Source organism: Bufo bufo, chromosome 6 (assembly GCF_905171765.1).
Source record: "Bufo bufo chromosome 6, aBufBuf1.1, whole genome shotgun sequence".
NCBI lineage: Eukaryota > Metazoa > Chordata > Amphibia > Anura > Bufonidae > Bufo > Bufo bufo.
The window spans coordinates 35,763,811-35,786,502 of NC_053394.1; the positions used below are offsets into that span (position 1 = coordinate 35,763,811).

At 43.0% G+C, this 22,692-nt stretch overlaps 1 protein-coding gene across 1 annotated transcript in view; it reads right to left on the minus strand.

Moving 5' to 3' along the window:
- The window catches only part of HPSE2 (heparanase 2 (inactive)), a 311,923-nt gene that overhangs the window by 29,590 nt on the left and 259,641 nt on the right, over positions 1 to 22,692 (minus strand). Inside the window, exons 7-9 of the mRNA XM_040437147.1 lie at positions 16,372 to 16,465; positions 15,000 to 15,106; positions 4,708 to 4,822 (exon numbers count right to left, since the gene is read on the minus strand). Coding sequence (XP_040293081.1) covers positions 4,708 to 4,822; positions 15,000 to 15,106; positions 16,372 to 16,465 — 316 coding nt within the window. The remainder of the gene's footprint in view (positions 1 to 4,707; positions 4,823 to 14,999; positions 15,107 to 16,371; positions 16,466 to 22,692) is intronic.

Here is a 22,692-nt window from a genome sequence, read left to right on the forward strand (position 1 = left end):
GATGCCATATTGGGATACACATGTCTTTTTGATAATTTTTATTGCGTGCTTTGTAAGGTGTAAGAAATTTTGGCATTTTTTTATTTTTGTTTAGCGTACAGGATAAATAATGTGATACTTTTATTGTACAGATCGTTACAGACATGTCAATACCAATTATGTATATATATATATTTTATATATAAAGGTGCTTCTATTTTTGTATTTTTTCTTGTTTTTTTAATTTTTAAAAACATTTTTAAGTCTCATTAGGGAACTTGAACTTGCTATCCTCTGATGAACTATATAATACACTGCAATACCTATGTAATGCGATGTACTATATCAGTCAGTGTGGGTCTGAATATATTTAGGATGTCTGCTCTGGGGTCTGATATTAATATAGGGGGGGTCTGACATATAGTATATATAGGAGCCACGTTCTGGAATTAGTTGGGGACAACATCAGAAGCATAAAATGTCAGAAAATATCAAGTAAGTGATGCTTGTAAAAAAAAACTTCCAGCAGATGTGGTTGGGAAATCAACAACATGTGACAGTAAACCTGTCTGGGGTAAGCACTATCCTTACATAAAAAATACAGTATAAGGGCTCATGCACATGACCGTATGTATTTTGCTGTCCGCAAAACATGGATTCACAAAAAATACGGATGACGTCTGTGTGCATTCCGTATTTTGCCGAACGGAACAGCCGGCCCCTAATAGAACAGTCCTATCCTTGTCTCTTATGCGGACAATAATAGGACATGTTCTGTTTTTTTGCAGAACAGACATATGGAAACGGAATGCACACAGAGTAAGGCCTCATGCACACGACCGTTGTTGTGTTCCGTTCCGCAAAATGGGGTTCCGTTGTTCCGTGATCCGTTTCCGTGTGTCTTCCTGTATTTTTGGAGGACCACCAGACTTAAAGGAATGTAATAAAAAGTCTAAGACAGGTTTGCCATGCAATTGAAAGGAAAAAAACGGACGCGGACGCGCAGATGCGGATGACAATCTTGTGTGCCTCCATGTTTTTTAGCGGACTTGAATGGGCCCGCGAACTGTTTTCCGCGGACAGGTTATATTTTTTTGACGGACTGGAACCACGGATCACGGACGCGGATGACAAACGGTGCATTAGCCGAGTTTTCAACGGACCCATTGAAAGTCAATGGGTCCGCAGAAAATCACGAAAAACGGCACAACGGACACGGAATAAAACAACGGTCGCGTGCATGAGGCCTAACTTAACTTTCGTTTATTTTTTTTGTGGACCCATTGAAATAAATGGTTCCGCATACGGTTTGCAAAAAAAAACGCACACGGAAAGAAAATACGTTTGTGTGCATGAGCTGCCCTAAAGTAAATAATTTAAGGGCAGACTAGATGGGCCAGGGGGCCTTTTTCTGCCATCATTCTTCAATGTTTCTATCTTTGGGGTAGGAAATAAAGTTAGGGGCTTAATGTGGGATATTAATTTAGGGGTCTGGGGTCTGAAGTTAGGCCTGACGTTACTATAGGAGGCCTGAATATATTTAGGGGGTCTGTCTAAGGCATAATATTAATATACCGGTTCTAAGTGCCAAGCCCCTCAAAGAGGCATTTCAGTTTTTGCCATGACCTGCTGCTCGAGTATTAAGCCGTGAGGGGATCTCCCATCTAGACTACGGTTCTCTGTAGTCTGTAGTCATCTAATGTGTTCCAGTCTATAGACTAATTATTGCATCCATGGTGGTTGGGGGTCAGTTAGTTTTTGTTTCGCAATCATCTGCTAAACATAATGCCTGAAGTGAAAAGAATATGTGCTGGTGAGGGCGGTGCCATCAGTGTAGCATCTATTTTACAATGTTGCTTTACCTATACCGCTAGTAGGTATTACCCATCAGATTCTTTACAGACCCAGCCTAAGAGGCCATCAGTTATTTAGAGAAACATCATTGGGTATAGACTTTACTATCTATGTACAATTCATGTAGATTAATGCACTGTAGTCTGTAGGCAGTATGCAAGTTTACTATTTCTACACATACGAGTACTACATATACTGAAGAACGTAAAGTTGCACCTTACAGGATCTTGTAATACATTTACCAGTCCAGGCTGGAGGAATTCTCTGCATCCCGCCTCCAATAAACTGAGAGTCACAAAGGGGCAATCCAGGCAATTTGTCATGGTCCTATCTTCCTAGGGGGCTTCCCAAGGACTGGACCCCAAGGAGCAACCTGAATTAACCTCTGTCTCCTTTACCGCCAGTATGGGGGTAAATCAGATATGTCAGTTTTGTGGCTTAAAAAAAAAGTCGCAACAAAAAGTGACAACCAACACCAGGCCGTCCCCTGGTCTACTTTGACACATATAGGTGTAAACCACATGGCACTTACGCCAACTATATTTTTAAGATGCACCATTTCATAAATTTGGAGCAGGCACCCAAAGCAAAGACAACCGCAAATGATATTTACAATTAATGTTCTGTTTTGAGTAATATCTTAATATCTGTTTGTAGTGGTTGGGGATCCACTCTTCCTGATAAAGAGCACTAAATCCTCTGTATACAGGCAGAATAAAATGATAACATTCTGGTTGTCTGCAGCCTCCACTAGAAATAGTTTAAGAGCTTGCTTCATACTGGTTTATTATTGAGTTCAATTTATAAATCGTATGCAGTAAGTGCTCAAGCTCCCTCTAGTGGCGGATGTAGGCAGCCAGGATTTTACTATTAAACTGCATAGCTACTATACCTTAGGGATTTGGTTCTCTATGTAGCTGGAAAATACTTTACTTGTAATCACAACTTCAATGTCCAAAACTTTAGGGGGGGTCATTTATTATTCTGAAATACACCTAAATTAGGCGTATTTCAGGCGCCGATGGTGGCGCAAGTGTGAGTTGCGCTGATATCTCCGACTTCTCCCTGCTCATGCCAAGTCTAAAAGTGTGGGTGTGTATGTCTGTTTTAGGCTTAGACAATGGTCTAAATGTAAGACAGCTTGGAAGCTGTATTACATTTAGAACTGGCGCTGGATGCGCCGAAGTTATGGAGGGGCCAGTCTAAAACGCCGGTCTTAATAAATGTGCCCCTTAATCTCTTTAGTTATCATGCTCTGTGAATAAGCAGTACCAAGACTTGATGGAATAGGAGAGAGCAATGCAACCCCCGATAGAGTTTGGGGAGAGCAATGCAAATATACCTTTATGTTGAGCTTTTATTATCAGGAGTAGTAAGAAAGAGCTTTTATTCTGCCAGGTTCTGCTCTTGCTAGTGCCCAGGAGGCAGAGATTCACTTGTATTGAGCTGCATCACAGCCCCTCCCTTCTGCTCTGAGTGACAGCTATAGTGGTCTCCTGGTTGGATGCTACCGCTGTCACTCAGAGCAGAGGGGAGGGGATTGTAAAGCAGCTCATTGTAAAGAGCACTTTACAGTGAAGCTCCACCTCCTGGGCATTTGCAGAAGCAGAACCTGGCAGAATAAACGTTCATATTCACACTATGTCACGGACGTTCCCGCGATAGGTGCAGGAGACCGGTGAGACTGGCAACGCGTGGTTTGATCTGACATGTTTTTCGTTTGGATCAAATGACGTCTGTGTTGTTTCTGGTGCTTGTCGCACCTTCTTTCCCCAGGTGTGGCTATTGTGGTCATTTAACCTTCTCTATTTAATCTTGTTTCTCCCACTATGCTGTGCGGTTTATAGCTTCTGTTTGGGTTGTGGATAGCTGTTGTGTGGATCTCGGCTGAGTTCCTGGTGCTGCCATAGCGACTTGAAGTTAAGTGTTTTCTTTCCCTTTTGTATTTTGTTTGGGTTATTTTGTGTGTTGCATTTCCCTGTCATTTGTGTTTAAGCCATGAGGGAAACTCCCGTTCGTCCTTCCTTTTGGAGGAACAGGTAGTCTCAGTCCTGACATTAGTACCAGGGTCCTATAGGGTGAGTTAGGACACTAGGTATTCTGGTGTATGAACTGGGGTCTGTTCATACTGGTAGTTAGTCAGGACTTTGATTAGGGTTTTTCTAGGAGGTGTCCATCTCCTTTCCCTAGTTTCCAGGCCTTATTCCTTCACCCCTTTCCCTCCTATGTTAGATGTGGGGTTTCCCTCCCACAACCGAACGTGACACAATACTCCAGATGATAAAAGCCCTACACAAGGTATGTTTGTCCTGCTCTCCACAGCCTGTACCTAGTACTGTCAGCAGTTAACCAGGGTCAAAACTACTGACAAACTCCCATTAAAGGAGTTGGCACACAAACAACACCTATCCATAGGAGTGGGGGACATGTGTGATTGCTAGGGATCCTCACTGATCACAAGAACATAGCAGTAGGGTGCATGCGTGAAGACCACTCACGTTGGAGACTGGAAAGGTGGTCACACGTGAGGGCAGAAACCCCCTGAGTGGTCGCACCACCGGCGATCATACATTTAGCACCTATCTTGTGGATTTGTACATTGCAGAAATACAAGAATTCAAACAAAGTATCATCGTGTGCAATGTAAAAATCAGACAGCAAGGTATCGGTGTATAAATAACTTACCGCCACTGGCTAAATCCACCCACAGATCTGTCTGTAATATGATAGGTCAAGTATAGGTCTGATAATAATTTTCATTATGCCTTTAGCATCAAAAGCTACAAGTTTTCCTGGACAGGATACAATTGTATGACCTTATTATCTAAAGAGATACATATTATCAAATCATCATTACTATCATTATAATCTTACCGGCAGTGGGGTAAAGTTTTGATCCACCAGATGGTTATATCCATGATCAAAGAATGAATGACGGATCACAACATCAACTCCTTGATTGGCCGACATTCCTAATGTATTCAGCCACCTAAAGAAATCAGTAAGAATCAGTAAGAAAACTCAGCGTCAGTCAATGTAAGAGAAGACAAAGCATCCCAACACATGGTCATAGTAGAAAATATGAATTGTTTACTGAAGGCCATCCAGCTTTAAAAACATGACATGACAGTGTGAACAATAATAGATAGATAGATAGATATACACTTATTGACAAAAAACATAACGCACCCATAAAAATGTTGAATTACCGCTACTCTGCAGGCAGTTACAGTATGCCTACAGTATGGCACATGAGAAAATAATTACAGGTGTGGTCTGATTAGACAATGGGTCTTAACACAAGGGAGTGCAAATGTGCTTCTCCTACTGCCCTATAGAAAGGCTCTCAGAGGCTACTTTTGGGTAGTGTACCTCTTGATTAGTGATTGCTGACTGCTAGACATGCCTCTAAACCATACTCAAATACATTTTGCCAATTTGACAGACTTTGAGAGGTGACGCATCAATGGACTGAGTCTACTATCTAGGATGTTGTGATCTAGCTGTTGGAAGGTGTTGGAGCAGTGGTTATCTGCGAACATGCACATACAGCAAACAGGCTCCAGAAGACCCAGAGACTTAGATCCATCAAAAAGCGCGAGAAGCTCCCCCAGTTTCATTGTCCACCATCCAGACACAGGTGGCCCCTTCATTACACACCCCTATCCCTGCTCAGACCAATTCCAGGTGCTTAGCAGGAAGAAATTTGGTGTCATGGCTCCCATTATGTGTCCTACCATTGACACCCAGTCAATGGCTGAGAATCCTGGACTGCTATAGACTGGAACTGTACTGGTTTTTGCAACAAATGCAGGTTCAGTTTGGGACCTGATGATGGACGGGTTTGAGTATGAAGGCCTTGTGGTGAGCGCTTCAATTCTGCCTATGCTGTGAAGCGACACAAATGCCCCAACTGCTGGTGGGATGATGTGGGGAGCCATCACATACGACAGTCGGTCACCTTTAGTAGTGATACGAGGGGGTCACTAACAGCTCAGCGATATGTGCAGGACATTCAGGGGACACATGTGTTGTCTCTCATAGCAGAGCTTCCAACTGGCATTTCTTAGCAGGATAATACTTGCCCACACACAGCAAGGGTTACCCAGGAATGTCTCCACCGGATTACAACACTCCCTTGGCTGCCCGATCACCAGATTTATCATCAATCAAGCATTTATGGGATCAGCTGGGAGGCCAGCTTCGGTAACCTATAAGTGTGCAGGATCTACAGACTCAGCTGTAAAATCTCTGGGCAAATGTGTCACAGGATACCATACAGAACCTGTATATCTCCATACCCAACCGTATCAAATCCTGTATCCAGACTAGAGGGCGAATCTCATCTTTTATTCAGGCTTTTATGCACATGGGAAGGAATAATGCAAGTCACCCGTACATACTAAATGGTAAAAGACTCGGTAACACTGACATGGAAAAGGACCTAGGAATTTTAACAGCAAACTAAGCTGTAGAAACCAGTGTCAGGCAGCTGCTCCCAAGGCCAATAAGATAATGGGTTGCATCAAAAGGGGCATAGATGCCCGTGATAAGAACATAGTCCTACCACTTTACAAATCACTAGTCAGACCACACATGGAGTACTGTGTACAGTTCTGGGATCCTGTAAACAAGGCAGACATAGCAGAGCTGGAGAGGGTCCAGAGGAGGGCAACTAAAGTAATAACTGGAATGGGGCAACTACAGTACCCTGAAAGATTATCAAAATTAGGGTTATTCACTTTAGAAAAAAGACGACTGAGGGGAGATCTAATTACTATGTATAAATATATCAGGGGTCAGTACAGAGATCTCTCCCATCATCTATTTATCCCCAGGACTGTGACGAGGGGACATCCTCTGCGTCTGGAGGAAAGAAGGTTTGTACACAAACATAGAAGAGGATTCTTTACGGTAAGAGCAGTGAGACTATGGAACTCTCTGCCTGAGGAGGTGGTGATGGTGAGTACAATAAAGGAATTCAAGAGGGGCCTGGATGTATATAAATACTGTTAACCTACAAAAAGGCAGCTCTGTCAACTAAGACAGCTATAGTACCCACTTGTACCACATCCAGAGTAAACTAAAAGCCAAACAAGTGGAATATAGTATCACAAAATATCATTTATTATAAAATATAAAAAAATCTGGAGAACAACGGGATGTTATACAGTACACGGAGAAGCACAAGGCCAGCAGCATCAAAAGCACCACCATGAAACTGCGCAATGTGTGGCGCAGAATGGTATGACCGAAAGATAGAGCTAGGACTCTGGGATAACCAGATGGATATCACATATAAAAGGTCTCCCCAATACGGGTGTAGTATGCAGAGTACCACAGACCAATTATGGTAAACCCAGAGCCGTAGCTGGCAAGCACGGAAATGATGTAGGCATCACAGTCAGCCTACATAAAAAATAATACAATGAATGTAGATCACTGGCTGAAATCAAAATAACAAACGTGCGCCTAAGTACAGAGGCCCCAGTGTGGATACATACGAGGGTGCCCTGCACGCAGCATGAAACCGTGCTAATAGCGGGACGTACCTGAAGACATGGTGGTGGGATGAGTGACAGGCCCTGAGCGCGAGACCTCGACGCGCGTTTCACCTCAGCGGCTTCGTCAGCTTCGACGAAGCCGCTGAGGTGAAACGCGCGTCGAGGTCTCGCGCTCAGGGCCTGTCACTCATCCCACCACCATGTCTTCAGGTACGTCCCGCTATTAGCACGGTTTCATGCTGCGTGCAGGGCACCCTCGTATGTATCCACACTGGGGCCTCTGTACTTAGGCGCACGTTTGTTATTTTGATTTCAGCCAGTGATCTACATTCATTGTATTATTTTTTATGTAGGCTGACTGTGATGCCTACATCATTTCCGTGCTTGCCAGCTACGGCTCTGGGTTTACCATAATTGGTCTGTGGTACTCTGCATACTACACCCGTATTGGGGAGACCTTTTATATGTGATATCCATCTGGTTATCCCAGAGTCCTAGCTCTATCTTTCGGTCATACCATTCTGCGCCACACATTGCGCAGTTTCATGGTGGTGCTTTTGATGCTGCTGGCCTTGTGCTTCTCCGTGTACTGTATAACATCCCGTTGTTCTCCAGATTTTTTTATATTTTATAATAAATGATATTTTGTGATACCATATTCCACTTGTTTGGCTTTTAGGGGCCTGGATGTATTTCTGGAGTGTAATAATATTACAGGATATAGCTACTAGAGAGGGGTCGTTGATCCAGGGAGTTATTCTGATGCCTGATTGGAGTCGGGAAGGAATTTTTTATTCCCCTAAAGTGGGGAAAATTGGCTTCTACCTTACAGTTTTTTTTTTGCCTTCCTCTGGATCAACTTGCAGGATGACAGGCCGAACTGGATGGACAAATGTCTTTTTTCGGCCTTATGTACTATGTTACTATGTTACTGTATCTATTAATATTTTAGAGGGAGCTCACCGTTTGTTGTGGAGCCCAGCCTACAGACCACCTCTCAGCACAACCCGAAATGATAATAATAAACAATAATGGCTGGCTCCCAGTAATTTGCATATAATTTCACCATTACCTTACTTTGGGCAGTGTGAATATTATTTATCCAGAACACAGCGCTATATCGGATAACATATCTTGCGTCCCGGCAATCCCGATGCACATGCGCAGAAAGACACGCAGTGAAGACCAATACAGCTTAAGATACCATGATCCAAAGCCGGGTGAAAGTACAACACCAGCTTACATCAAATACGTAACCAAAATCTCTCAGCTCTATGACATCCTACTTTCCCAACCGGGTTCAGAGACTCCTCTGTTCATTCAGCAGTGGGAATCGGAACTGAACATTCAATTTTCTCCCATAGAGGTAAGACAAGCGCTTAGGGCGTTTCTCAAGGTGTCCAGGTGCGTCAAGTTGCAAGAGAACAGCTACAAAGTTTTAACGAGATGGTATTACACACCACAGAGGCTCCATCGCATGTTTCCTGAGTGTAGCCCTTTGTGCTGGAGATGCAGCCTAGAAGTAGGTACCCATGGCCATATCTGGTGGGAGTGTACCAAGATAACCTCTTACTGGCATGAAATCTGTAAGACTATGTCTAAGGCTACTTTCACACTAGCGTTCGGAGCGGATCCGTCTGATGTTTCATCAGACGGATCCGCTCCTTTAATGCAGACGTTCGCATCCGTTCAGAACGGATCCGTCTGCATTAAAACGTAGAAAATTTTCTAAGTATGAAAGTAGCCTGAGCGGATCCGTTCAGACTTTGTAAGTCAATGGGGAACGGATCCGCTTGAAGATTGAGCCATATGGTGTCATCTTCAAGCGGATCCGTCCCCATTGACTTCCATTGTAAGTCTGGACGGATCCGCTCGCCTCCGCACGGCCAGGCGGACACCCGAACGCTGCAAGCAGCGTTCAGGTGTCCGCTCACTGAGCGGAGCGGAGGCTGAACGCTGGCAGGCGGATGCATTCTCAGTGGATCCGCCTCCATTGAGAATGCATTGGGGCCAGACGGATGCGTTCGGGACCGCTCGTGAGCCCCTTCAAACGGAGCGCACGAGCGGACACCCGAACGCTAGTGTGAAAGGAGCCTAATATCTGTAGCTTGAAGATTCCCATTTTCCCGAAAGTGTGTCTTTTTGGAGTTTTGGGAGAAATTAGATGCCCCAAATACAAACGCTCGCTATGTAACATTCTGTTAGCTGCAGCTAGACTTATGATTGCGGTATCATGGAAACAACCAAACCCCCCCACTATTCAAAATTGGATCCTCAAATGTGATCAGCTCTACCGCCTCGAACAGATGGCGCACTGGGATGCTCGCACCCCTTTGCAGTTCTAAAATATTTGGAATCCGTGGAAAACTTTTAGGAACTTCTCAGGGGTATGAGTTCTCAGTCTAAAGGGGAACGTATTGCGAACGTGAGTCACCACCCTCTCAACGGGACCTCATCTGCTATGCGTATACATCTTGCATGCTTCTGGATGGAGTTGTGTCGAGACGTGTCATATTACGCCTGCCTCGATTGAAGCCTGTTATTTACCAGTCATCCCCCCCTTCTACCTCTCTCTTTCTTGCTTTCTTCCTTTCCTTTTTCCTTTTTTCTTTTTTATGTTTCCTTTTCTATTGATGTTTTTTGTTTATTTGATCTCTATTGGAAGTTTCTTTTGCCCTTCCTATTATGATGGGCGGAGTCGCAATGTATGGTATTATTTGCCAGATAAAAAAGTGATTGTGTCATTTCTTTGTATCTGCAATTGCCCTCATATAACTTACGCTCAGGTTAAGGTTATGCTTCCAAGAGGTTGTAACAACGTAGATTTCTATGTTATCACTTTTTGATGAAAATTTATAAAAATAGTTTTAAAACAAACAAATACGTGAGTAACAGGCACAGCATGTGCTGGGCAAACTAACTGCAAGTCAGAACTTTACCGCATGGCTATATACGTGCACGATCAGTGAGCCACTTGACATTGGGCATTGCGTGGTTCAAGTCATTGCAAACTGACAAAAAATATTACAAACTAACAACTAATCTAGCGAACTGTGTGGATGTAACTATACAATTAAATAACGACCAAAAACATCAAACACACGTCCGGAGTTAAGAAATCAATAAGGAAACAGTTTTTTACATCAATTATTTTTTTCATGTAGATATTTTTTATCGAAATGTACGTGTGAGCTCCGCATTTAAAGGGACCTGGTTCATGAAATAGATGAGATAAATTGTGTCTTCTAAATCATGTGTTTTTGAATTATATATATTTTTTAAATTATGTGTTTTCGTTTTCATAGGTGCATTTTAATGGTGAAATTATATGCTGATTACTGTGAGCCAGCCATTATTGTTTAGATACTGTATCTCATCTTGTATCCAGGCTAGAGGCCGTATCTCATCTTGTATCCAGACTAGAGGCCGTATCTCATCTTGTGTCTAGGCTAGAGGCTGTGTCTCATCTTGTATCCAGGCTAGAGGCTGTATATAATCTTGTATCCAGGCTAGAGGCCATATCTCATCTTCTATCCAGGCTAGAGGCCGTATCTCATCTTGTGTCTAGGCTAGAGGCTGTATCTCATCTTCTATCCAGGCTAGAGGTTATATCTCATCTTGTGTCCAGGCTAGAGGCTGTATCTTATCTTGTATCCAGGCTAGAGGCCGTGTCTCATCTTGTATCCAGGCTAGAGGCCATAATTCATCTTCTATCCAGGCTAGAGGCCGTATCTCATCTTGTGTCTAGGCTAGAGGCTGTATCTCATCTTCTATCCAGGCTAGAGGTTATATCTCATCTTGTGTCCAGGCTAGAGGCTGTATCTTATCTTGTATCCAGGCTAGAGGCCATATCTTATCTTGTATCCAGGCTAGAGGCCGTATCTTATCTTGTATCCAGGCTAGAGGCCATATCTTATCTTGTATCCAGGCTAGAGGCCGTATCTTATCTTGTATCCAGGCTAGAGGCCATATCTTATCTTGTGTCCAGGCTAGAGGCCGTATCTCATCTTGTATCCAGGCTAGAGGCTGTATCTCATCTTGTATCTAGGTTAGAGGCCGTATCTCATCTTGTATCCAGGCTAGAGGCCGTATCTCATCTTGTATCCAGGCTAGAGGCCGTATCTCATCTTGTATCCAGGCTAGAGGCCGTATCTCATCTTGTATCCAGGCTAGAGGCCGTATCTCATCTTGTATCCAGGCTAGAGGCCGTATCTCATCTTGTATCCAGGCTAGAGGCCGTATCTCATCTTGTATCCCGGCTAGAGGCCATATATTATCTTGTATCCAGGCTAGAGGCTGTATCTCATCTTGTATCTAGGTTAGAGGCCGTATCTCATCTTGTATCCAGGCTAGAGGCCGTATCTCATCTTGTATCCAGGCTAGAGGCCGTATCTCATCTTGTATCCAGGCTAGAGGCCGTATCTCATCTTGTATCCAGGCTAGAGGCTATAATTCATCTTCTATCCAGGCTAGAGGCCATATCTCATCTTCTATCCAGGCTAGAGGCTATAATTCATCTTCTATCCAGGCTAGAGGCCATATCTCATCTTCTATCCAGGCTAGAGGCCGTATCTCATCTTGTGTCTAGGCTAGAGGCTGTATCTCATCTTCTATCCAGGCTAGAGGTTATATCTCATCTTGTGTCCAGGCTAGAGGCTGTATCTTATCTTGTATCCAGGCTAGAGGCCATATCTTATCTTGTGTCCAGGCTAGAGGCTGTATCTCATCTTGTATCCAGGCTAGAGGCTGTATCTCATCTTGTATCCAGGCTAGAGGCCGTATCTCATCTTGTATCCAGGCTAGAGGCCGTATCTCATCTTGTATCCAGACTAGAGGCTGTATCTCATCTTGTATCCAGGCTAGAGGCTGTATCTCATCTTGTATCCAGGCTAGAGGCCGTATCTCATCTTGTATCCAGGCTAGAGGCCGTATCTCATCTTGTATCCCGGCTAGAGGCCATATCTCATCTTGTATACGGGCTAGAAAATTTACTTCTATCCTAACAACTCCTTCTCGGTGTGTTATTTTTTTTGTCAGTGAGTGCACATAGATATGAGATCAAAGATAGATTGATAGGAGAAGGAAGGAAGGAAATTTGCTAAAGTAGAAATGTCACAATCCCTAAAGTGGGAAGGAACTATTAGGCATTATGCACACGGTAGACAGGCGCTATGGGCACCATATGTGCCAAAGTATTATGGAGATTTTTTACATAACTGCAGTTCTATGGCGGAATGCCTCCATAAAATGCCACCTGATAATACTTGGCATGAAGTATGAGAATAGGCATAATCTAATCTGATCTGATACATTTTCCATTCTGAGCCTGCCTATTCTACACCGAACAAATTACAGGGTTAACACCAGCGCCTGTAAACCGATCAATAAGACACTGGAAAGGAAGGTTCAGACTACTGCAGACTCCTTCAAGTGACCTCCCGTGGAAGCAATTTAGAGGCAGAAACAAGTTAGCCGAGGTGTTAGGTGTAATTTTCTACTAATAAATGCTTAAAGAGCTTCTGATCAATGGAGAAATCTAAACAGAAATAATTGTCGCTGCCTCGGGGCTCACATCAAGTAGTCACCGTGAAGTGTGCTTTAACTGGAGCCCTCTAATCCTTTTCTCAGTTTCTTCATTTACAATGTCCCCCATGCCAAAAATTCTGGCTTTATTGCTTAGTTAGAGGCAACCTGTACAAATCTGGCAGCCGCTTGCCCTTCCCCTCCACCGAACTTGTGAAGATCATAAAGAAAAGGGCTCTCTTGATACCTTTGATATCTGTCTTTCTATTTTATGTACGCAGGCTCATTAATAAATACCAAGTCTAATGATATAAATGCGGGACTAGAAAAGTCATAAACAGCTGCGTTGCCATAAAACGCTCCAGATGCGGAGTATTATTTATAGTGTATATTTATAGTAAGGTATGCATATGCCGTCAGCATTTATAGATTCTGGAAGGGTTAATGGTTTTATGCTCGTCGAAGAGCTAACAAACTCAAAGGATGTGATTAGCGAGGGCTGACACGGGGTAACTTGTGTGAACAGAGGTGCTGTAATTGCAATCTGTGTCCAAATTGCTTTTGCATGTGTGCAACAATGGTGCTCGCACAAAGGGGAGAGATTTCCTGCGTGTAACATGGCCGCTATCCCAACAACAGTATAGTGCAAGCTGTGATACTGCACAGATGTTACACAGGGTCCGCTGCCAAACGATTGCACTGTATGTGCGCATTAGCTCAATGGGGTTAAGAGGTGAAAACCAAACATGGAGTAATGTGGGAGAAAGGTTGAAATGAAGGATAATATAGTTGGGGGGTTCATGTATAGTCCCTAATATTCAAAGGCTGGTCCACCGGCTAACCGACCTTCCTTATGTCTACCAGAGTCATTTGCTAGGACCCTGTAGGCACAGACTGTCTGGCATCATAGACTCCGCCCATCAAATAGACCACACCTACAGTCATGTATAACTTTTGATATATGTGTACGGCTACAGTCACGTATGTCGCCCTTCCCGTAGAGCCACCTATATTCACAGGCTTACCATGCCTATGGAAGAGCAGCCATATGGCAAGGTAATATGCCTCGTGTATCAGGCCGATATGTACAGATGTGTCCTTCCTTACCTTCCTATCTTTGCTCTTAACTCAAAATATCCAGAGTAGACCATTTTAAAAAAAATATTATATTTTTTTTTATACTCCGCCACAAGATGTCTATGCTATATATGCCCATGTGTGGCCACCCGGGGGTTGTGTTGTGAATTGCAGTCTGTTAAGGGTTTTGCAAACTTGTCTAGATATAATCTTGAATGTACTTAATGAAAAAATTGGAATCTTAAAGCAAATTTGAGCAGAGTTTAGAGGGGACACATTTGTACTTTCCTATGCAAGGCTTATGGAAAATACAAAAGACATAACTTAAAATATGGACTACATCCATTTCCTGCTCCCGATTCTCCTGTCTTCAGTTTTTGAGACAGCAACGTTCTGTCTGACAACTACTATCACCAACCACATTAGATATAATGGAGCTGCCTGTTCTTTCACTCTTTCACTTCGTTATTCAGAAGGTCCCTTCCGCTCTTAAAAGGGGTTGCGCACTTTTGAGGAGGGAGGGGGGTTGGCAAACCACCGTCCTGGGCAAACCGGTTAAGGGTAGAATACTTACCTGCTTTCCAGGTAAGTATGCTTCCCTTTGCTGGTCTGCCTAGGATCTTTGCTCCCCGGACTTGGCTGCTCTGCTGGGCTTCTTGGATGTAAACTGCTTGTTGGATGCTGCTGCAGCCAATCGCTGGCTGCAATGGTGACCTGCTCCCCTTGCATCATGACAAATGCATCATGAAATTTAGATCCAGGGAGCCTAGCTGAGCAGCTGAGGCCCGGGAGTGAAGATACTGTGAGCCAGTGCCGGTAAGCAGGTAAGTATGCTTCTCTTTGGAGGTCTGCCCATTCCCCCAAGGTGCACAACGCCTTTATGTGTCCCAGCCAACCACTGTAAGAAATCCTTCCCTTTATTTTATTGTAACATCAAAAATAAATAAAAACGGCTACAAAGAGTATTTTCATTCTCCCTCAGAAAAAAATAACCCACCTCCACTATTACCAGACAAGAGGATGAGAGTCAAAGAGGGTGAAAGTAAAGTAGTGTTTACTCACAGGAACCCTGCTGCATATGTATCGGATAAGTTATTTGTTCCCCTTGACCATGGCGCGCCGACACCTCCGAGCCAAACCTTCTTCCCTGGGGTGTGCACATTTACCACCTGTATACAAAGCACATAGTACAGCTGTAAAACATACAGGATATGAAGGGGCAGTTGTGATATAGGCTGAAAGGCTGAACATTAAAGAAGCGGGGGGGGGGGGTGTTGAGCACCATGGATGGACTACTCAACTCTACTATTCAGTAGAATTTTCAGTCCATATGTGCACTCCCACTCCTTTCGCACAAGCAAGGGCGGGTTCTCACCAGCATTAGAGTAACAGAGTTATAAAGCAATATAACAGAATTTTAGGACACAATGCAAAACGGAATGCGCTCCGTCCTAATATATTTCTATGGGCACATATAATGGTTCCGTCGACAGGATATTTTTTTTCTGTCATGCATAACGTTAAAAAAAAATATATTGAACCGTTATTTGTGCCCATAGAAATATATTAGGACGGAGCAAAACGGAATGCCTCTTAAAGGCTTCCGTTTTGCATTCTGTCCTAAAATTCCATTATAACGGAATTCCTAATGCTGGCGAGAACCTGCCCTAAACGGTGTTGTGTATCCTCAGGACAGGCCATCAGATCAGTGGGGTCTGATCCCCCGCACCTCCGCTGATCCGTGAGTAGCTCCACACTGGAAATACAGCACTGTCCCTTGTGTGGTGGACAGAGCCGGTTACTGCAGTGCTGCCCCCACTGATAGGAATCGGACTCTGGACAAGAGTTATCGGAGTGTGCCTGTTGCCCCTGCTAGTATTGGATAATACTGCCAAAAGAGTGTCAATCTAATTTCTGGGAACTCACATTGACCACCAGAACTTTAATCACCCACTGATCCCTAAAACTCCATGGGAGTTACGTAAATAGGGTGGGCAGAACCGCCTGCATTGTAGCCCAGAAATCAGACCTCTATTGATCTTTGTCAACCATCCTATTTATCGCTGGTTATCCCCAACACCCTCCTCTAATGCACCTCGTGGGAGTGACAGAATACCACAAGCAGCATCTCCTTTGCTCTAGCAATCGGTGGGGGTCCCAGTAGTTGGACCACTACCACTCTAACATAGATTAATGGTGGTGTGATTGCTAGGAACTCCACTGATCACTAGAATAGGGGGAGCACAGTAACCCCGGGTCAACTGTGACACTATGGAACATGTGCTAAGTCTATGGGAGTTATGGAAATACCATGTGCAGAACCTCCTTCGTTCTACCAATCAATGGGGGTCCCTGCTGTTCTAACATTTATCATTCATCCAGTGTCTAGGGGAATACCACTCTAAAAGACTTCACTTCTAAACACAATACTAACTTTCAGAATTTTCCGAATCTGATCAGATAACGTGTCCAGCAGTCGTGTTTTCATGAAGTCCATCGCTTTACCGACTCGTCCATCCACATTGTGACTATTAAAAAAAGAAAAAAAGACATTATACACGGTAATAAACATGTATCATATGCAGTTCACGTGCATGAGCGCACCAGATCTAACGCCTCATCCATACACAGATGTAATAAATCAGTCAGAAAGTCGAGGCGAGCCAGAAGCCACAGGACACAGCGCTGGTGGGCAACCACAGATAAAAATATGAGCGCGAACATGAAATAAAGTGTGTGCGTAATAACAATACCAGTGACCGCTGACTGCCGCTCAGATGTGTGCAGATTTTACAGCTAGAATAATATTTTCACTGGACCTGAACTGAAATCTGCCATATTGAGGAATTGCTGCCGAATATGTGTTTCCCAGAAGCATAAAATTAAAACTTTACTACTGTTTTCACTGAAGAGGCTTTAGGAAAAGTATCAAGGGCCAAAGGAATCATATAAAAGAAGCAGAAGTTTATAGGTCTGTACAGAGAGGAGGTAATTCACTGACTAGAAGTTTTTTCTTTTAGGGAACTCCTTAACGCCTTAAAGGAGAATTCCCATCTCAGACAATGGGGGCATATCGCTAGGATATGGCCCTATTGTCTGATAGGTGCGGGTCCCGCACCTACAACGAGAACGAAGCGGGGAGCGCTGTGGCTGGAGGACTCCGGATTTCCCAGGGGCCGTCCACCACCAAGCTCTGCTCCCATAGAAGTGAATGGGAGCGCACCGCGCATGCGTGGCCCATGCTCCCATTAATTTCTATGGGGCAGACGGCAATAGCCGAGCCAGTGCTCGGCTATTTTCAGCGGCCCTATACAAATGAATGGAGGGCGGCTGTGCAGTGCGCCCTCCGTTCATTTCCTGGCTCCGTTCTCATTGTAGGTGCGGGTCCCGCACCTATCAAACAATGGGGGCATATCCTAGCGATATGACCCCATTGTCTGAGATGGGAAACCCCTTTAATGACTGGGCCATTCTGCACCCCTGTGACCAGACAGATTTTTACAAATCTGACATGTGTCACTTTATGTGGTAATAACTTTGGAACGCTTTTACTTATCCAAACCATTCTGAGATTGTTTTCTCGTGACATATTGTACTTCATGTTAGTGGTAAATTTGAGTCAATATGTTTCACCTTTAATTATAAAAAAAATTTAAAATTTACAGAAAAGTTGGAAAAATGTATAATTTTCTAAATTTGAATTTCTCTGCTTGTAAGGCAGATAGTGATAACTCACAAAATAGTTATTAATTTACATTTCCCATATGTCTACTTTATGTTGGTATCATTTTGAAAATGTAATTATTTTTTTTTAGGACGTTTGAAGGCTTAGAATTTTAGAAGCAATTCTTAAATTTTTTAAGAAAATTTCTAAAACACACTTTTTTAAGGATCAGTTCAGTTATGAAGTCACTTTGTGGGCCTTACATAGTAGAAACCACCCAAAAATGGCCCCATTGTAGAAACTACACCCCTCAAGTTATTCAAAATGGATGTTACAAACTTTGTTAACTCTTTATGTGCTCCACAAGAATTAAAGGAAAATGGAGATGAAATTAAAAAATTTCACTTTTTTCACAGATTTTCCATTTTAATAATTTTTTTCCCTGTAACACAACAAGGGTAAACAACCAAACTAAACTCAATATCTATTGCCCTGATTCTGCAGTTTACATTAACACCCCATATGTGGTTGTCGACTGTTGTATGGGCATACGGCAGAGCTTAGAACAGATGGAGCACAATATGGTTTTTGGAGGGCAGATTTCACTGGAATAATTTTCAGGCGCTGTGTCACATTTGAAGGTGCCCTGAGGTACCCCGAAATGTGACCCCATTTTGGAAACTACACCCCTAAAGTATTCATCTAGGGGTGTAGTGAGAATTTTATTATTTTACGGTATTCATCTAGGGGTATAATGAGAATTTATTTTTACATTTTGGAGTTTGTCTTATTTTACAAATTATAATTGGCTAATAATATATTGAAATGTGGAGTGTTAAAAAACTGTGGATTGCATAATAAAACAAAAAATGGCCAAAAGTGCATAAAAGAAGTAAAAAAATATTAATTAATTAAATTAATAATCTAGGGAAGTATGGTAAATGCAGAAACACTGCTTAATGCAAAGTCTAGTCTTATCTGTAATGGTAACGCCCCCGTTGCTCCTAGAGGCTCCTTTGTATATATATCAAAACATCACTTTTCTCAGCAATGCGGACACATATGAACATGGGACCAACACAGATGCCTTCAGCTGCCAAGTGCACAGGGATGCACCTCCAATGAGGCAAGGTGAGGCAATTGCCTTAGGCAGCGCCAGGTAGGGGAAAGTGGGGGGCAGCGGAAGGGCTGTCATCATGGCCGTCTGGTCTGAATGGAGAAGATAAGGAAAAGAGGAGATATCACTGGATGTAAGAGGTATGTAGTTCTGTATTACTCTGTATGTTTTGTAGCATTGTATGTAATGCTTTTCAAGTGTGTCTTTAACAGAAGGGCTGGAGGAATTTGGTTAGGTTAAGAATTTAGTATGGGGGGCGCTATTTCAATTTTTTCACCTTAGGCAGCAGAAAGGCTAGGTGCACCAGGTCAGCCAGTTTCACAGGTACAAATCTGCTGACAGATGCCCTTTAAGCCACCCATAAGGTGGCCTTACACATTAGATGAATGTTGGGTGAACTAGTTGATATCATGGTTGACCACTTAGCCCTCTAAACTGTATGACTCTCCTCCAGCCCTCTAAACTGTATGACTCTCCTGCCGCAGCAGATGTCGGAGGAAAGAATGGTCGGCCATGATGGATATCTGAGAGGTATCTGGCAGCAGCTCGTTCCCCTCCCGCGGTTGAGAGCACATGCATGCTGGGGAACAGCTGTCGGTCAAACAGATGTTATGAATCTATAGTGTTGGGCTAGCCTTAATTCGGTCCTGTTGGTACAGTAGATATCTGCAATGTATGTACTGAACTAACAGCATTCCAAATAAAATATTAAAATGGAAGGAACCATATATAACTGATTTCCTCCGGCCTCTGTTTCCTCTGTAACGTCTTTATGGAGTCAGATGATATCAGGTCTAAGAAAAGAAAGCCCTCCTCGGTGCAGACGTCTTTTATGTATGACATATGACAGTCTGCAAGCGCCAGCAGCTCTAAGACATATATTTCAGTAACGTTGGCCAGTAAGCTTTCAACGCGTCGCGTTCTGCACCATATTTCCAAAGAAAGTAACCTATGACTTCACTGTATGTGTAGGGTGTCTACATAGAACAATGCATTTCCATGTAAAGATGGCCTTCACAAATGGAGAGCGGAAAGAAGCAATCCCAGAAGTGAAATTACCTTTTCTTCTTGCCAGTTTTTTTTTCCTGCTCATTATTTCCCAGCTATTAAAACACGGCGTTATTTTTTTTAGAAGTACCGTGTCTGATTAGACCAAACTAATTGACTTAAATAGAAATTCAAGACCTAATTTTGAGCCCCTGTGAGGTTTTGAGGAATGAAGTTAAGATCTTTTTATAATTCCTCCTTGTGGGGTGTCTGGATTATGTAGAGCCGGCAACCTGCCCCGAGGAATAAATCTCCAATCATGGTGTTTCTATACCTTCTACAGATTGTACTTGCTGATTTCTGAAAATAAGGAAATGAAGCGTTTCTTGTAATTCTTGGGTCTGTGTCTCACATTCCGTTTCCTTATGGGAAACGTAATAGCCCGGCTATTCGAGAGCTGTAACATTTGCAGTGCTTTACATCAATAGCATGTTTAACAACGTATTCACATGTACAGTACAGACCAAAAGTTTGGACACACCTTCTCATTCAAAGAGTTTTCTTTATTTTCATGTCTATGAAAATTGTAGATTCACACTGAAGGCATCAAAACTATGAATTAACACATGTGGAATTATATTCATAACAAACAAGTGTGAAACAACTGAAAATATGTCATATTCTAGGTTCTTCAAAGTAGCCACCTTTTGCGTTGATTACTGCTTTGCACACTCTTGGCATTCTCTTGATGAGCTTCAAGAGGTAGTTCCCTGAAATGGTTTTCACTTCACAGGTGTGCCCTGTCAGGTTTAATAAGTGGGATTTCTTGCCTTATAAATGGGGTTGGGACCATCAGTTGCGTTGAGGAGAAGTCAGGTGGATACACAGCTGATAGTTCTACTGAATAGACTGTTAGAATTTGTAATATGACAAGAAAAAAAGCAGCTAAGTAAAGAAAAACGAGTGGCCATCATTACTTTAAGAAATGAAGGTCAGTCAGCCGAAAAATTGGGAAAACTTTGAAAGTAAGGGCTATTTGACCATGAAGGAGAGTGATGGGGTGCTGCGCCAGATGACCTGGCCTCCACAGTCACCGGACCTGAACGAAATCGAGATGGTTTGAGGTGAGCTGGACCGCAGAGTGAAGGCAAAAGGGCCAACAAGTGCTAAGCATCTCTGGGAACTCCTTCAAGACTGTTGGAAGACCATTTCAGGGGACTACCTCTTGAAGCTCATCAAGAGAATGCCAAGAGTGTGCAAAGCAGTAATCAAAGTAAAAGGTGGCTACTTTGAAGAACCTAGAATATTACATATTTTCAGTTGTTTCACACTTGTTTGTTATGTATATAATTCCACATGTGTTAATTCATAGTTTTGATGCCTTCATAGTCATAAAAATAAATAAAACTCTTTGAATAAGAAGGTGTGTCCAAACTTTTGGTCTGTACTGTATATTGCAGAATTAAAGGGGAAGTCCGGAGGGGGATCATTTAGAAAGGGCTCTGCTTCTGGTCTTGACATAGAGGAATAGCCTGGGGATGCCTTCTCAACCAATCACTGGCACAGGGTTGACCCGCCTCATTCAGGGATTGGCTGAGCAGGCATCTTCAGCCATTTCCTGTGTGTCAAGACAGGATCAGAAAGCAGAGAAAAGTGCTGGAACGGGAGCGGCAGGAAATCAGCAAGGGTGAGTATCCCTTCTTATTATTTGTACCCCAGTTTGAATCCTTTGTGAAGAATTTTCCCCCTGAACAACCCCTTTAACCTTCCTTGCTAAGATTCACTTGTGTCTGGGTCAAACACCAAAAATTTAAGTGGTGGTCTTCTCAAAGAGTTTGTCTTTTGCATATGTTTCTCTGTATAGAACATAGTTAATCAGTGAATGTATTATTTAATTGGAACACAGGTAGGCACTATGTGGGACATTTATTAAGACTGTCAATTTAGATGCTGTCTTAATCCCCCTGTGCTTCCGGTGGATGCGCTAAAGCTATGTAGAGGTGGAGGCCTCTACATAACCTTGGTGCTTGGTGCCGCCAGCCGCTCAACATGGTTTAAACTATGCCAGATCCCTTGCTGTGAGATGGGCCACCCAGCTCAACTTCTTCCATGCAAACACCACAACCCCCATTGCGGGGTAAAGTCACACAGATTTTGTCGCAAAACACCTAAATACACCAAAAAGTGGTGTATAACAAATAATAAATGACTGTCTAGATATATATATATATATATATATATATATTATGGCACAAATCTACGCCTCCTCACACTTGACATAGATTTGATTTTCTGACTTAAGGCCTGGTTCACACTTGAGCGTATTTGTTAAGCGCGTTTTACGCGTGTTTTTTTCAGACATTTTAGGGGCGTATTACATTTTTGGAAATAGGAAACGCTCATCGTACGCGCGTTCTTGCGATTGACCACAGAGGTGTCCAATGAAAGAGACTTTCGTTGAAGTACGCGCTGTAAAACGCGCAGGTGAGAACCATGCCCATAGGAAAACATGGGTTTTCGCCTGTTGAGCGTTTTACAGCGCGTAGGAACGCGCTGTAAAACGCTCAGGTGTGAACCAGGCCTTATACAGTCTTAAAATACAGGTTTTCTTATTTTGCATACTAGCAGGAAGTTGGGGATGCATAACAGGGAGTATAACTGCAGGATCAGACTACACAGGGTTTGTTTTGTTGTCTGTTACCATGGAGATGCATAGCTCTGCATAGCATCGGCAGACACAAAACTGTAGGACATTTTTAATAAAGTGTATTTGCAAAATTGTTTTATATGTCATTTTGGAGTCACTGGCGTAAAAAAAAAGCTCTGACTAGAATCACTTGTACAACAGAAATTGTAAATACGCACCTATTAAACTTTCGTCCCAGTAAAGGCAGATGTTGCATGTGGCTGGGGTCTCAATGGCCACTGCATGGGGCTGGGGTCTCTGCCCATACCTTTATGTAGACTTAAAGCTCCACCATATTCTT